The sequence below is a fragment of the Scyliorhinus torazame genome, chromosome 4, assembly GCF_047496885.1.
Source record: "Scyliorhinus torazame isolate Kashiwa2021f chromosome 4, sScyTor2.1, whole genome shotgun sequence".
NCBI lineage: Eukaryota > Metazoa > Chordata > Chondrichthyes > Carcharhiniformes > Scyliorhinidae > Scyliorhinus > Scyliorhinus torazame.
The window spans coordinates 63,066,437-63,080,266 of record NC_092710.1 but is presented as its reverse complement, the minus strand read 5'-3'; the positions used below and the strand labels follow the sequence as shown (position 1 = coordinate 63,080,266).

Genomic DNA, 13,830 nt, shown 5'->3' with positions numbered 1-13,830 from the left:
GCTTCCCCAAATCCTGTCCATAATCTACAAGTCTAATGGAATACTCTCCTCGTGGCTGGATGAATGCAGCTCCAGCAACACTCAAGGAACTCGGGACCATCCAGGGCAAAGCAGCCCGCTTGATCTGCCCCTTCCACAAACATTCAATCCATCCACCACCGACAACCAGTGGCAGCCGTGTGTACCATCTGGACGAGGAGCTGCAAGAATGCGCCTTGGCAGCACCTTTCAACCACACGACCATTACCAGCTTGAAGTACTGGTCTAGCCGATAACTGGAAGCCCGCCACCTGGAAGTTCCCCTCTAAGTCACTCACTACCCCGAATTGGAAATATATCACCGGTCCTTCACTGTCCCTGTGTCAAATTTATGGACCAACCTCACTAATAGCACAGGAGGTGTACCTTATGAACTGCAGCCGTTCACGAAGTCACCTCACCGTCACGTTCTGAAGTGCAACTAGGGATGGGCCATAAATGCTGGCCGACGCTGCGACGCCTATATTAACTTTAAATGAATTTTTAAGAAGTCTCCCGCCGGGAGTGGAGGGCATGAAAGCTTCAGTAGGAGGCCACTGTGTTGAATGGCGTCGTAGGTGGCTTTGTGGTCCAGGAACACCTGTCTTCAAGCTATTTTGAAAGCCTTTTTCAATGTACCCATTGCGTACCAGTATCTGTTGTCCTTTGCTGTCGCCTTTGTGGAAATTAGTTTGGTCGGCACTCAGGACATTTTCTACCATTAGGGATATGCGCTGAAGGGTGAGGCGTTCAAGGTTTAATACGGGACCGACAGGGGAGAGATTGAACGCTAGTTACAAGTATGGGGTCTTTTCAGGTGTTCATATGAATTTTACTGTCCTCAATTTCTTTGGAATGCTGTTGGAATTTATGACCATCGTGTGAAATCGGGCAGCCAGGTGAGAGCTCGCTCCGCCAGATGTTTCACAGACTCTAGCACGCGATATTGTTATATCCTGCTGCCTTGCTGCACTTTAAGCCCTGGAGAACATCCTTTGGTTCTGCAAACTCAAAGGGGGCGGGTTGATATCGTCTCCGTGTTGCTGATAGTGTTGTCTTATTGCACTCCGGTTCTTCATTTTGTTGTGCTTATCCAGAGGTTCCTCCGCTAATGCAACGTCTGTGGAAGGGGAATTTTGAGTTGAACGGTTCAGGGCACTGAACCTTCTCTGGATCTGACCATTTGATCTGCGTTTCCTCCACACACAGGGAATTGTCGTTTTTTCCCATTACTGCTTTAATTTTCCATTTGGGTTTCAGAGTGAAAGATTTTGTACTCAAAATGCTATTAGTAAACTAATTTGCGCAATAAATGTAGTTTGTTCTTCCCTCGTGACCATTTTCACCATTGGTACTGTTATGGGCCAGGGTTTAGAAAACTCCAAAGTGTGTCATGGGGTTCACCTGACCTACAACTGTTTATTTATCTTGGTTCCGATCAGCACAAGGGCCTGCCTTTCAGGTGTTATTCAACAGAGGCCTTAAACACTTTTAATCAAAAACCATAAGTTCATTCTACGAATTTAGTTAACATTTTTATAAATACACAAAGTCAGCATTTTTGTCAACTACCGACATAAATACCCCACATAGTTACAGCATTCTGTTTATAACCCTTAATAAATATCGCCCTTAACCTGTTCCAATTTAATAGCAAGATCCCATAAACCTTTTCAAAGGTGTGGCCCAGCACACAGCACTCTTACTATCTTTAAGACTTGGTATGGACACTTCTTGTTTCCACCCTAAAACAGCAGGTTTGAATTCTTACCAGAAAACAGTTATTTCGTTAGAAATTATAAAGCAACCTGGAAACAACTTTTTAAATGCAGATGGAGGAAAAAACCTTCTTTCAACCTGTGCTGTACAAACCAGTTCAAACTCAAAGCAAAAGTAAAACCGACTCAAAAATGAAAGTAAAAACCCATGTCCACAGCCCAGCTGCGCCCACACAATGACATCACTGAAGCCATGTGATGAGACAAAAATATTTCTTAAAGGGAACACTCCCATGACAATACCAACATGGTTACTTTCCATAAGCATTCTGAACGGAATAGGACTACTTCCGACGTAAGCGATATATTTGTCAACTTCAACGTATTTGAATATTCGAATGTGTTCAGCATTGTTTCCTGTAGCAAGATCTTCTAGATGCAACAAGAGGACAGGCATTACTAGATTCAGTTTCGAATAATGAGCCCAATATAATTAGCAGCCTAACAGCGCATCTTTTACCAAGTAGCGATCACAACTGGAAAGTTCAAACAACTGATGATCAGTGGAGAATATTTTAAAAACATTTCACAAGATACAGAGCAAGTATCAATCCCAGAAAGGAAAAGGCTTCACTTCACAAAAAGGGAACAACGAAAGAGGTTGGGGACAGTATAAAACTAAAGAAAAAGGGACTACAAATGCATGTAGCATCTTACAGATGCAGACGAATGGGATAGGCGCAAGCACCAGTGAAAGGTCACAAAACAGTTTGTAAGACCTACCAAAGGAGATCATAAAATGAGACTTGCAAGGGACATCAAAATAAACAAGAAGAAATGTTGTAGTTATATAAAGGGAACCCGGGTGTGAAGAGCAATGGAGGCCCAGTAACAGCTGAAAATGGAAATATCGTCAGTGATAATGGGGATATGCCACACATGTTGAACAATGACATTGCCTCCGTAGTTACAGTAGAAAAGGAGGATAACTTGTCAGAATTCCCGAAAAAAGAATAGTAGATCGACGACATGGACTTAATATAATCAACGTAAGTACAGCATCAGTAACTGGGAAATTAAGGATACTGTGAAGTGACAATTCTCCAGGACCTGAGGTTTCCATCTGAGGGTCGTAAAGGAAGTAGGGCAGCACATTGTAGATGTTATAACCATCCAGAGTTCAAGAGATTCAGCAGTAGTCCCTCTGGATTGGAAAATTGCACGTTACTCCACTTTTTAACAAAGGTCAAATGAGGAAACCAGGGAATAACAGACCAGTTCACCGAACGTCTGTGGTGGGGAAATTGCTAGATCTATAATCAATCTATATTCTGAGAGACTGGATCTACAGGCATTTAGAGAGGCAAGGACTGATTGGGAGCAGTCAGCATGTCTTTGTGAGTGGAAACTCATGTCTCACCTATTTGACTGAGTTTTTTGAAGGGGTAAACAAGACGGTAGATGAGGGCAGTGCAGTCGACGTTGTCTACTCGACTTTAGCAAGGCCTTTGACAACCGCATGCTAGGTTGTTGCATATGGTTAAATCTCACGGAATTCAGAGTGAGGTAGCCAAATGGATACAGAATTGGCTTGACACAAAAGACAAAGGGTGATTGTAGAGGGTTGTGCTTACAACTGGAGGCCCGTGACCAGCAGTGCGCCTCATTAATCACTGCTGGGTTCACTGTTATTTGTTATTTAAATTAATGATTTGGATGATAATTTAGGAGACATGGTTAGTAACTTTGCAGATGACACTAAGTTTGGTGGCACAGTGGACAGTGAAGAAGGTTATTTAGGATTGCAAAAGGATCTTGATCAATTGGGCATGTGGGACGATGAATGGCAGGTGGATTTTAATTTAGATAAACGTGAAGTGATGCATATTGGTAGATTGGATCGGGGTATGGCCTACTCAGTTAATGGTAGGGAGTTGGAGAGAGTTATAGAGCAAAGAGATCTAGGAGTAAAGGTTCAAAGTTCCTTGAAGATGGAGTCACATGTGAACAGGGTGGTGAAGAAGGCATTCGGCATGCTTTGTTTCATTGATCAGAACATTGTACAGGAGATGGGACGTCTAGCTCAAGTTGTACAAGGCATTTTTAAGGCCACACTTAGAATACTGTGTGCAGCTCTGGTCACCCTACATTAGGAAGGATATGATTAAACCAGAAACAGTGAAGAAAATATTGACTAGGATACTACCGGGACTTAATGGTTTCAGTTAAGAGCAGAGAGTGGATAGACTGTGCCTTTTTCCCCTGCAGCGTAGGAGGCTTATGGAGGTCTATAAAATAATGAGGTGCACAGATGAAATGGATAGTCGACATCTTTTCCCGAAAATAGAGATGTCTAAAATTAGAGGGCATAGGTTTAAGATAAGAGAGGCAAGATACAAAAGGGTTCAAGGGAGACATTTTCACATAGAGCGTGGTGAGTTTTGGAACGAGCTGCCAGAGGCAGAAGTAGATGCGGGTACAATTGTGTCTTTTAACAAGCATTTAGACAGTTATATGGGAAAGATGGGTAAAGATGGTTATGGGCCAAATGCAGGCAATTCGGACGAGCATCGTGGTAAAAACTGGGCCCGTGGACAAGTTGGGCCAAAGGGCCCGTTTTCATGCTGTAAACCTCTATGACTCGATATTGAATTCCAGAAGGCATTTTATGAAGGCACACAGGAGATTTTGAACAAAGGTGGAAACCATCGGAATTGAGGGCACAGTTATTGCCATCATTAGGAAATTGGTTTAGTGGCAGGCGACAGAGAGTGGTGAACATGGGATAATGTGACACACTAATTGGTAGGAGGTGACACACGGTGCACCCCAGGGATCTGTTTTGGGGCTTCAATCATTCTCCCTATTCATTAATGACTTGGCTGATCCCATATCAATTCCCGTACAGGCCTCCCAGAACAGGCGTTGGAATGTGGCGACTTGGGGCTTTTCACAATAAATTCATTGAAGCCTACTTGTGACAATAAGCGATTGTTATATTAGGAAGTCCTATATTCACATTTTCGGATGTTACAAAGGGAGGTGGTATTGTTGTAGACAGCCTAGATGATAGCATACATTTGCAAAATTGTGCCAGATGGAATTTAATGTAAGCAAGTGTGAGGAGATCCATTTTGGAGCACAAAAGGATAGAGCCGAGTACTTTCTAAATGGAAAGTGTTTCGGTAGAGTGGGTGTCCAAAGATACTTGGGGGTTCAGGTGCATAGCTACTTAATATGCCAGGATCAAGTGCAGCGCATAATCAAAAAGGCTAATGGTATGCAAGTTTGTACACACAGGATTGGAATATAAATACACTGGGGCTATGCTGCAGCTGTACAAACCCCCGGTTAGATCCTACTTGGAATACTGTCAACAATTCTGGGCAGCACACCTGAGGAAGGATATTTTGCCCTTGGAGGGAGGGCAGTGTAGGTTTACAAAAATGATACATGTATTACAAGGGGGAGGAGTTGCGAGAAGCGATTACTCACGTTAGACTTGTTTTCGCTAGAATTTAGAATGTTAAGGGATGTTCTGATCGTAATATTCAAAAATAAACAGGGAAAACAGGGTAAATAAAGATAAGCTATTTCCATTGTTTGGGGACTCTACCAACCGAGGGCAGAGTGTAAAAATAGAGCTGCACCGTTCAAGACCGATGCGAGGAAGCATTTCTTCACTCACAGGTGGTGGAGGTTTGGAACTCTTTCCCACTGTGAACAATTGAAGCTGTATCAGTTGTTAATTTTAAATCAGCGATAGATAGATTTTTGTTAAGCAAGTATATTACGGGATATCGGCCAAAGGCAGATATGTGGAGTTCGGTCATTAGATCAGCCATGATCTCATTGAATAGCGTGACAGGCACGAGAGACTGAATGGCGTACTCCTGTTCCTATGTTCCTATGGGGATTGGGCCGCAACTATGAAGAATATTATCGTCACCTCTTTTGACAACCAGGGCTGGTGCGCTGTCAATTCCAGCCCCACAGGCCCCTGTGTCCAAACACGAGTGAGTTCATCAATAATTTGGGTAAGGTTTCCAAGATCATTGGCCTATGCCTGTTCCAATGACGTAACTTGCATTAGAGTTGTAAGTGAACCACAACTGTTTATTTATAACAACAATATAGATGAAACATGCAATAATTATACTAGAATAACGGCCGGCTCATCTGCTAATCCAGCCTTTTACTTTCCCACCGTCTACCTAAACACACAGAAATCACACACATGCAGAGGGAGGAGAGCGGAAAATAAAAGGATTAATGTGAGATGGAAGATGAGTGCCCTTGCTTCGGATGTAGAAGTTGTTTTTCAGCTGATGTTGCATCACGGTTGTGCAGTGATTGAGAAACACCGGTTGGATGGCTAATGAGGATCTTCTCTCTGGAACATTTAGTCAGAATCCCCAGTTTGTGGGTTCCCCTCTGGGAAGCCACTTTCACTTTTATTAATCTGGGTCTTCACTCAGAAGATTCGCCTCAGGCCTGTGTAATTCCTATTTGTTTCCAACTCCACCAGAATGTCCCGTAGCTTTGTTGAGGAAAAACAAAGTTCCCCATACTAGATTTTACAGAGGGTTCTTTAAAGAACAGGTCCTTGCTGCAGCTGTTGCTGGACTGAACTTCCTTGCAGTTGAAACTAACTGCAGAAGGAGAAAAGTATTTGCTTTGAACCTTTAGGCAAGTTCATCAGGTGAGAGAGAGAGAGAGATCAAGATGGAGGCCCTCCAGCTTCTTAGAAAACCCAAAACTAAGAAGCAGATGAAGCCTTCCTGTTCCTGGCAGAACGTTCAGGAATAGGCAGCACTAATCAGTACAGGCCATCAGCCAAGAACCCGGCAACGTAAACAGCTCATTGATCGACAGCTGCGTCCATCATGATGAGTCATCACGAATGCCAACACAACCTGCTGGCTCCTTTTTATTTAAGTTATAGATGAAGTCCAGCTGATGGGCATAGCTCCCAGTAATTGTCGAGGATCAAAAAAGGTGTAACAGCTAAAACAGAAGAAAAGAAATGGAATAAACAAGGGACTAACAAGGATTCACAACAGGATCCTTCCGCGGCATCCGTTGCAGAAATTGTAATTTCCACTCAATGTTATGGATGGAAATATGACGCAAGCAGTACAAGAGGCAAGGGAGCTAAACCTTACTGTGCATTAGAAATAAAATTAAATGTTAAGTCACATTATGGCTGAGATGTGATGTGAGGTGTCACTGAAGAAATTAGTTGTAATTAATTCTTGAATTGTATGCCACGAGTTAACAGTGCGTTATTGTAAATGTGTTTTTAATTCGTAATGGGATGTAGGGTTATGGAGAACGGCCAGTACGGTGGAGTTGAGGCTATGATCAGATCAGCCATGATCGTATTGAATAGTGGAACAGGCTTGAGAGGCTAAATTGCTTGACCCTGCTTCCTTGTCAACTTACTCCTTCCAAAGTGGATCACCTCACACTTTACAGGGTAAATTTCCATCTGCCACGTTTCTGCCCATTTGGCCACCCCGTCTGGATCTTCTTGGAACCCAAGACATCCAACCTCACTGTTAACCACCTTGCCAATCTTTGTGTCATCCACAAACTTACTGATCGTACCCCGCCCGCACCCCCCTCTCCCGAAATAGAAATCTATTTCGCTTATATAAACAAACAATAAGGAACCCAGTACAGATCGCTGTGCTATGCCGCTGGACACTTGATTCCAGTCGCTAAAGTGGCCATCTGTAATCACCTCCTATCTCCGACAGTAAAGAACATTTTGAATACACCACATCAAGTTACCCTGTAACCATGCCCATTGCCTGCTTTATAATTCTTCCGAGTGGAACCTTGTCAAAGGCATTGCTGAAATCTGTGTAAGCTACATCAACTTCAGTACCATCACCTGCACACAGGGTCACCCGCTGAAAAAGTTCAATCAACTCTGTTCAGCATGAGCTCTCTTGGACAAAGTCATGCGGACGATTCCTAATGAAACTTTGCTTCTCTAGACGGAGATATATTTTCTCCTTAGAATGTTCTCCAAAAATCAACTCCAACACCGTGGTTCCACATTCATCACAACTATTATTTCACTGCTTTTTCTGAAATAATTGAACCACTCCTAGTGAGTCAAGGGTTGGGACACGTCGATAGTAACTTGGAGAGGCTAACTTGGAGAGATTGGGCAGGACGGTGGAACAGCGGTTAGCACAGTTGCCTCCAGCTCCTGGGTCCCAGGTTCGATTCGCGACGTATGTCACTGTCTGTGAAGAGTCCGCACGTTCTCCCCGTGCCTGCGTGGCTTTCCTCCAGGTGCTCCATTTTCCTCCCACAGTCCAAATATGTGCAGGTTAGGTGGATTCGCCATGCTAAATTGCACTTAGTATCCAAAAAAGGTCAGATGGTGTTACAGGGATAGGATGGAGGTATGGGCTCTGGTAGGGTGCAATTTCCAGGGGCTGGTGCAGACTACATGGGCCGAATGGCCTCCTTCTACACTGCAAATTGAATGAGTCTATGATTTACCGGTCCTTTGGGAATAGGGTCAAACCGATTAACTTAATGCATTCTATGCTCGGTTGGAGCATGAAACCATTGAACCATTGTCAACTCCCCCTGCAACCCACACCTTCCATCACAGCTTCCAAAGAAATCCTGGCCTTCTTGAAAGTTAACTCTGGGAAAGCAAAGAGCCCTGCTGAGTCCCTGGTTGTGCACACCGATCCTGCGTGGACCAACTGGTGGATGTGTGCACGGACATTTTCAACCTCTCCCTACTCCGATCCGAGGTTCTGCCCTGCTTCAAGAAGACCACCAGCATACTGGTATCAAAGAAGAATCAGGCAACGTGCCTCAACGACTACTGTCCGGTGGCCTTGACATCTATCTTTATGAAGTGCTTTGTGAGGTTGTTCATGAGACACATCAACTCAAAACTCACAGAATGCCTAGATTCAATGCAATTCACATACCACCACAACTGGTCCGCAGAAGACACCATCTCCCTGGCCCTAGATTCATCGCTGGAGCATTGACAACAAGGATTTCTATGTCAGACTCCTATTCATTGACAACAGCTTCGCCTTCAACACCATAATCCTAGCCAAGCTCATATGAAAACTCCAAAACCTAGGACCTGGCTCCTCCCTCTGCAACTGGATACTCGATTCTCTGACCCAGACCACAATCAGTAAGGATAAACAACAACACCTCCTCCATAGTCCTTAAAAAAGGGGCCCTACAAAGCTGCGTACTTAGCCCCCTACTAGACTCCTTTTCCACATCTGACTGTGCGGCAAAATTTGGCTCCAACTCGAACTAACGTTTACTGATGAAACGTCCATTGTGGGTCGGATCTCAAACAATGATAAGCCAGAGTACAGGAGTACTAGAAAACTTAGTGGCGGTGTGTAACGACAACAATCTATCCCTCAACGTCAGCAAAACTAAAGAGCTGGTCATTGACTTCAGGAAGCAAAGTATTTCATACACCCACGTCTGCATCAATGCCGCCAAGGTGCAGATGCTTGAGAGCTTCAAATCCTAGGTATGCACATTACCAAAGACCTGTCCTGGTCCACCCATGTCGCCAAACGACCAAGAAAGCACAACAACGCCGATACTTCCACAGGAAACTAAAAACATTCGGCATGTCCACAGTGATTCTTCCCAATTTTTACGGATGCACCATAGAAAACATCCTATTTGATTTGATTTGATTTATTATTGTCACATGTATTAGTATAAAGTGAAAAGTATTATTTCTTGCATGCTGTACAAACAATGCATACCGTACATAGGGAAGGAAGGAGAGACTGCAGAATATAATGTTACAGTTATAGCAAGGTGTCGAGAAAAGATCAACTTAATACGAGGTACGTCCATTCAAAAGTCTGATGGCAGTCGGGAAGAAGCTGTTCTTTAGTCGGTTGGTACGTGACCTCAAACTTTGGTATCTTTTTCATGAAGGAAGAAGGTGGAAGAGAGTATGTCCGGGGTGCGTGCGGTTCTTAATTGTGCTGGCTGCCTTTCAGAGGCAGCGGGAATTATAGGTGCAGTCAGTGGATGGGAGTCTGGTGCGTGATGGACTGGGCTACATTCACGACCTTTTGTAGTTTCCTGCGGTCTTGGGCAGAGCAGGCTCCATACCAAGCTGTGATACAACCAGAAAGAATGCTTTCTATGGTGCATATGTAGAAGTTGGTGAGCTTCGTAGCTGACATGCCAAATTTCATTCGTCTTCTGAGAAGGTAGAGTCGTTGGTGGGCTTTCTTAACTATAGTGTCGGCATGGGGGGACCAGGACAGGTTGTTGGTGATCTGTACACCTAAAAACTTGAAGTTTTCGATCCTTTCGACCCCTCTTGATGTACACAGGGGCATGTTCTCCACTACGCTTCCTGAAGTCGATGACAATCTCCTTTGTTTTGTTGACATTGAGGGAGAGATTGTTGTCATCGCACCAGTTCGCCAGGTTCTCTATCTCATTCCTGTACTCTGTCTCGCCATTTTTTCAAATCCGACCCACTACGGTGGTGTCATCAGCAAATTTGAAAATCGAGTTGGAGGGGAATTTGGCCACACAGTCACAGGTGTATAAGTAGTAGGAGAATGAGGACACAGCCTTGTGGGGCACCAGTGTTGAGGATGGCCATGGAGGAGGTGTTGTTGCCTATCTTTACTGATTCTGGCTGGTGGGTTAGAACGTTCAGGATCCAGTCGCAGAGGGAGGAGCCGAGGCCAAGGCCACGGAGTTTGGAGATGAGTTTCGTAGATGTTGAAGGCTGAGCTGTAGTCAATAAATGGGAGTCTGACATAGGTGTCTTTGTTCTCTAGGTGTTCCAGGGTAGAGTGCAGGGCCATGGAGATGGCGTCTGCTGTGTCCCTGTTGCAGTGGTAGGCGAACTGTAGTGGATCAAGGCAATCAGGGAGGCTGGAGTTGATTCTTGCCATGATTAACCTTTTGAAGCACTTCATGGTGATGGATGTAGACTGGACGATAGTCATTAAGGCACGCATCTGGCAACATCACTGCGTGGTATGGCATCTCCTCGGAACCAAGACCGTCAGAAACTACAGAGAGTCATGACAACAGCCCAATCCATCACGCGAACCCGTCTCCCATCCATTGACACCTCCTGCTCTCTTGGAAAAGCTGACGCATAATCAAATACCCCTCCCACCCGGCTTATTCTCTCTTCCAGAGTCTCCCATTGGGCAGAGAATAATAAAGTCTCAGAATACGCACTAACAGATTCAAAAACAAGGTCTTTTTCGCTGTTAACAGATTCTTGAATGATCCTCTTATGGACCGAACTGATCTCTTCACGCATCTTCTCCACTCAGTACTACTACACTCTGTATACTCACCCAGTGCCTCTGCCTATGTATTTATATGGTGAATTTATATATGCCCTATGGTTTTTTTTCGTGTATGGAACGATCTGTCTGGATTGTACGCAGACCAATACTTCCCACTGTACCTCGGTACACGTGACAATAAATCAAATCCAAATCAAATAGAAATCCAAAACAGTATTGCGGTAATTTACTTAACACTTGTAAATAATGCTTTATTTGTGACTTGCTTCTAAAATGTTCGAATTTTAAAGTCAAGCTCTCCTCCTAAACTGGCGCATCAGGCAACAGCAACAAAAACAAACTCAGTGGAGTCTGTCTGATTAACAATAATAATCTTTATTGTCACAAGTAGGCTTACATTAATACTGCAATGAAGTTACTGTGAAATCCTCTAGTCGCCACATTTCGGCAACTGTTCAGCTACGTGGAGGGAAATTTCAGAATGTCCAAATTACCTAACAGCACTTTCAGGACTTGTGGGAAGAAACCGGAGCACCCAGAGGAAACCGGGGGAACGTGCAGACTCCACACAGCCTGTGACCCAAGCCGGGAATCGAACCTGGAACCATGGTGCCATGAAGCAATAGTGCTAACCAGGGCTTTGGGGCATTTGGTAATATCCAGGTCTCTGAGCCAGAAATTCTGCGTCTCAATTCCAGTTCAGGAATTGATGGCCATGTTCATGATTGAGGAATTGATGTGCGTTCATGATTTTGCCAAACTAGTTACTTATCACTCTGTAAATATTTTTAGCGCACTAAATGCAGGCGGGAAGAGTGGTGGGGCTTCCTGGTAAACTATTTCATAGAAAGAGAGTTGGAACCTCCACCATCACTGCCCAAAACTGTAGGCGACAATATACATGTTAAAGCAAGCTTTGCCAAGTAACTGAGCCTCCCTGAGTGATCTGTATCACATGTTTGTTAAATGACTGTAATTAATGTCAATTCTGATTCAATCTGACTAATTCCCTGGAGGAATGATTTGTGTATAAACCCAAGTCCTCTTTCATTGCCACATCCATGTCCCAGTCTTCCAGCTCCGTTAGCATAGATCCATTTTTGAAGGAAATGGGGCGACCAACAATTGTGCTGGGAAAAGAGTTTTACTATCCAATTCTTGCCACCTTTGGAATACCAGGTAAGATGGTGCAATTCAGTTATTGTGTCGCCGTCCTAATGCACCGTGGATTAGGCATCATGTTTTCCTCGTGTCAGCATTGCAGAGTTGGCAGTTGCTGAAGCAAACTCGAGAGCCTCGTCTGTACACTTCATTAATTTCCGTTAATCCGGCAGTTTCCCGAATGTTCCTTGAATGTCCAATGCAACGTTTTAAAAAAATCTTTTAACGACTTCGAGTACCCAACGGATTCTTTGATCGCCATGTCATTGTGACCAGTCTGCACGCTGCAGCCACTCGTAAACGTGTAAGCAGGTCTCCTTGTTAATGGTTCTAATGTTGTTCCTGTTCTCACATTGCTTTCATTGATGTTTCAACCGAGATAGCAAGGATGGAGTAAAATGTGCCCATTGCCTCATATATATTTCAATCTGACGCTGCAACATTATGTATTTCTTCTCTTCCCTACAGGGAACCTGCTGACAATTGTGATTCTTAGCCGCGGAAACTGCGGCCTTTCGAAGTGTATCACTGTTTACATGGTGGCCATGGCAACAGCAGATCTACTGGTCATGGTCATCAATGCATTAATCTATCACATTTTCAGCAATCGCTTTCCTCTTTCTTTCCTCACGCTCACTCCCGTCTGCAAATTTATTCTGTACATGACTTTTATCACCTTCGACTTGTCTGTTTGGTTCACCGTCTCTTTCACATTTGACCGTTTCGTCGCTCTCTGCTGTCCGAGGTTTAACACGCGATATTGCACGCAGCAAACTGCGACAATAGTTATAACAGCGTTCTCCGTGTTTAGCTTTCTCAAGGACATTATGGTTTTGTTTGCATATGAAACTCAAAATATAATTAACAAGGTGCATCGCGGCTGCCGGGCAAGTGTGGCGTTTTTTTCCTCACCGCTGGGCACAGTGTCCGTCTGGTTTCACAGCGCCTGTGTTGTGTGGATCCCTTTTATTCTAATGACTGTCTTTAATTTGTTAACGGTCCATCGTATTTTAATGGCCAATCGAGCTCGCAGGAGACTGCAGGGTCACAGAAGTGAAACCCACAGTGATCCAGAAATGGAGAGCAGGAGGAAATCCAGTATTTTACTTTTCTCTATATCAGGTATTTTTATCTTGTTGTGGTTGACAGCTGCCCTGAGCTTTGTAACTACCAGACTGACAAACACCGCTTATTACCGAGGAGATCGCACAGACCCTGCCTATATCGCCACTGAAACCGGAGCTTTCCTGAAGTTTTTGAGTTGTTTACAAAATCCGTGCATTTATGCAGCCACCCAGAGGAAGTTTAGAGACGAGCTGAAAAATGTACTGAAATCTCCCTGGACACTAATCCAGAGATTATGTAGGAAATTAGGATAAAATCAGAATGCATTGTTTGTGTGAATGTGGGCTACCATAAATAATTGTGAATGTAACACACATTTAACACATTTTAAGTTCGCCGATAAATGATAGCGCTACTATAGCACATCAGTGGCGCCAGCGATATGCACTTGAGGTAACTCGGCATTAAACTGCACAAACTGTCAGTTTAAAAATCACCTTGTATGTACCAGTCGACGCGAGTTAAAATTAACGAAATGTGACGTGATTGTC

At 44.0% G+C, this 13,830-nt stretch overlaps 1 protein-coding gene across 1 annotated transcript; it reads left to right on the top strand.

The window, feature by feature from the left end:
• The first annotated feature begins 12,162 nt into the window (after nucleotides 1-12,162).
• On the top strand, nucleotides 12,163-13,593 carry LOC140411371 (probable G-protein coupled receptor 139). The gene is made up of 2 exons (XM_072500491.1): nucleotides 12,163-12,232; nucleotides 12,683-13,593. The coding sequence occupies exons 1-2, from the start codon at nucleotides 12,163-12,165 to the stop codon at nucleotides 13,591-13,593; spliced, it is 981 nt and encodes a 326-aa protein (XP_072356592.1).
• The last annotated feature ends 237 nt before the right edge of the window (nucleotides 13,594-13,830 follow it).

Excerpts from the sequence above, each read along its gene's own strand:
- LOC140411371 (XM_072500491.1), top strand. The coding sequence starts at position 12,163 with ATGGGGCGACCAACAATTGTGCTGGGAAAAGAGTTTTACTATCCAATT. Across the intron at positions 12,233-12,682 it reads TGCCACCTTTGGAATACCAG|GGAACCTGCTGACAATTGTG; the intron begins GTAAGATGGTGC and ends TCTTCCCTACAG.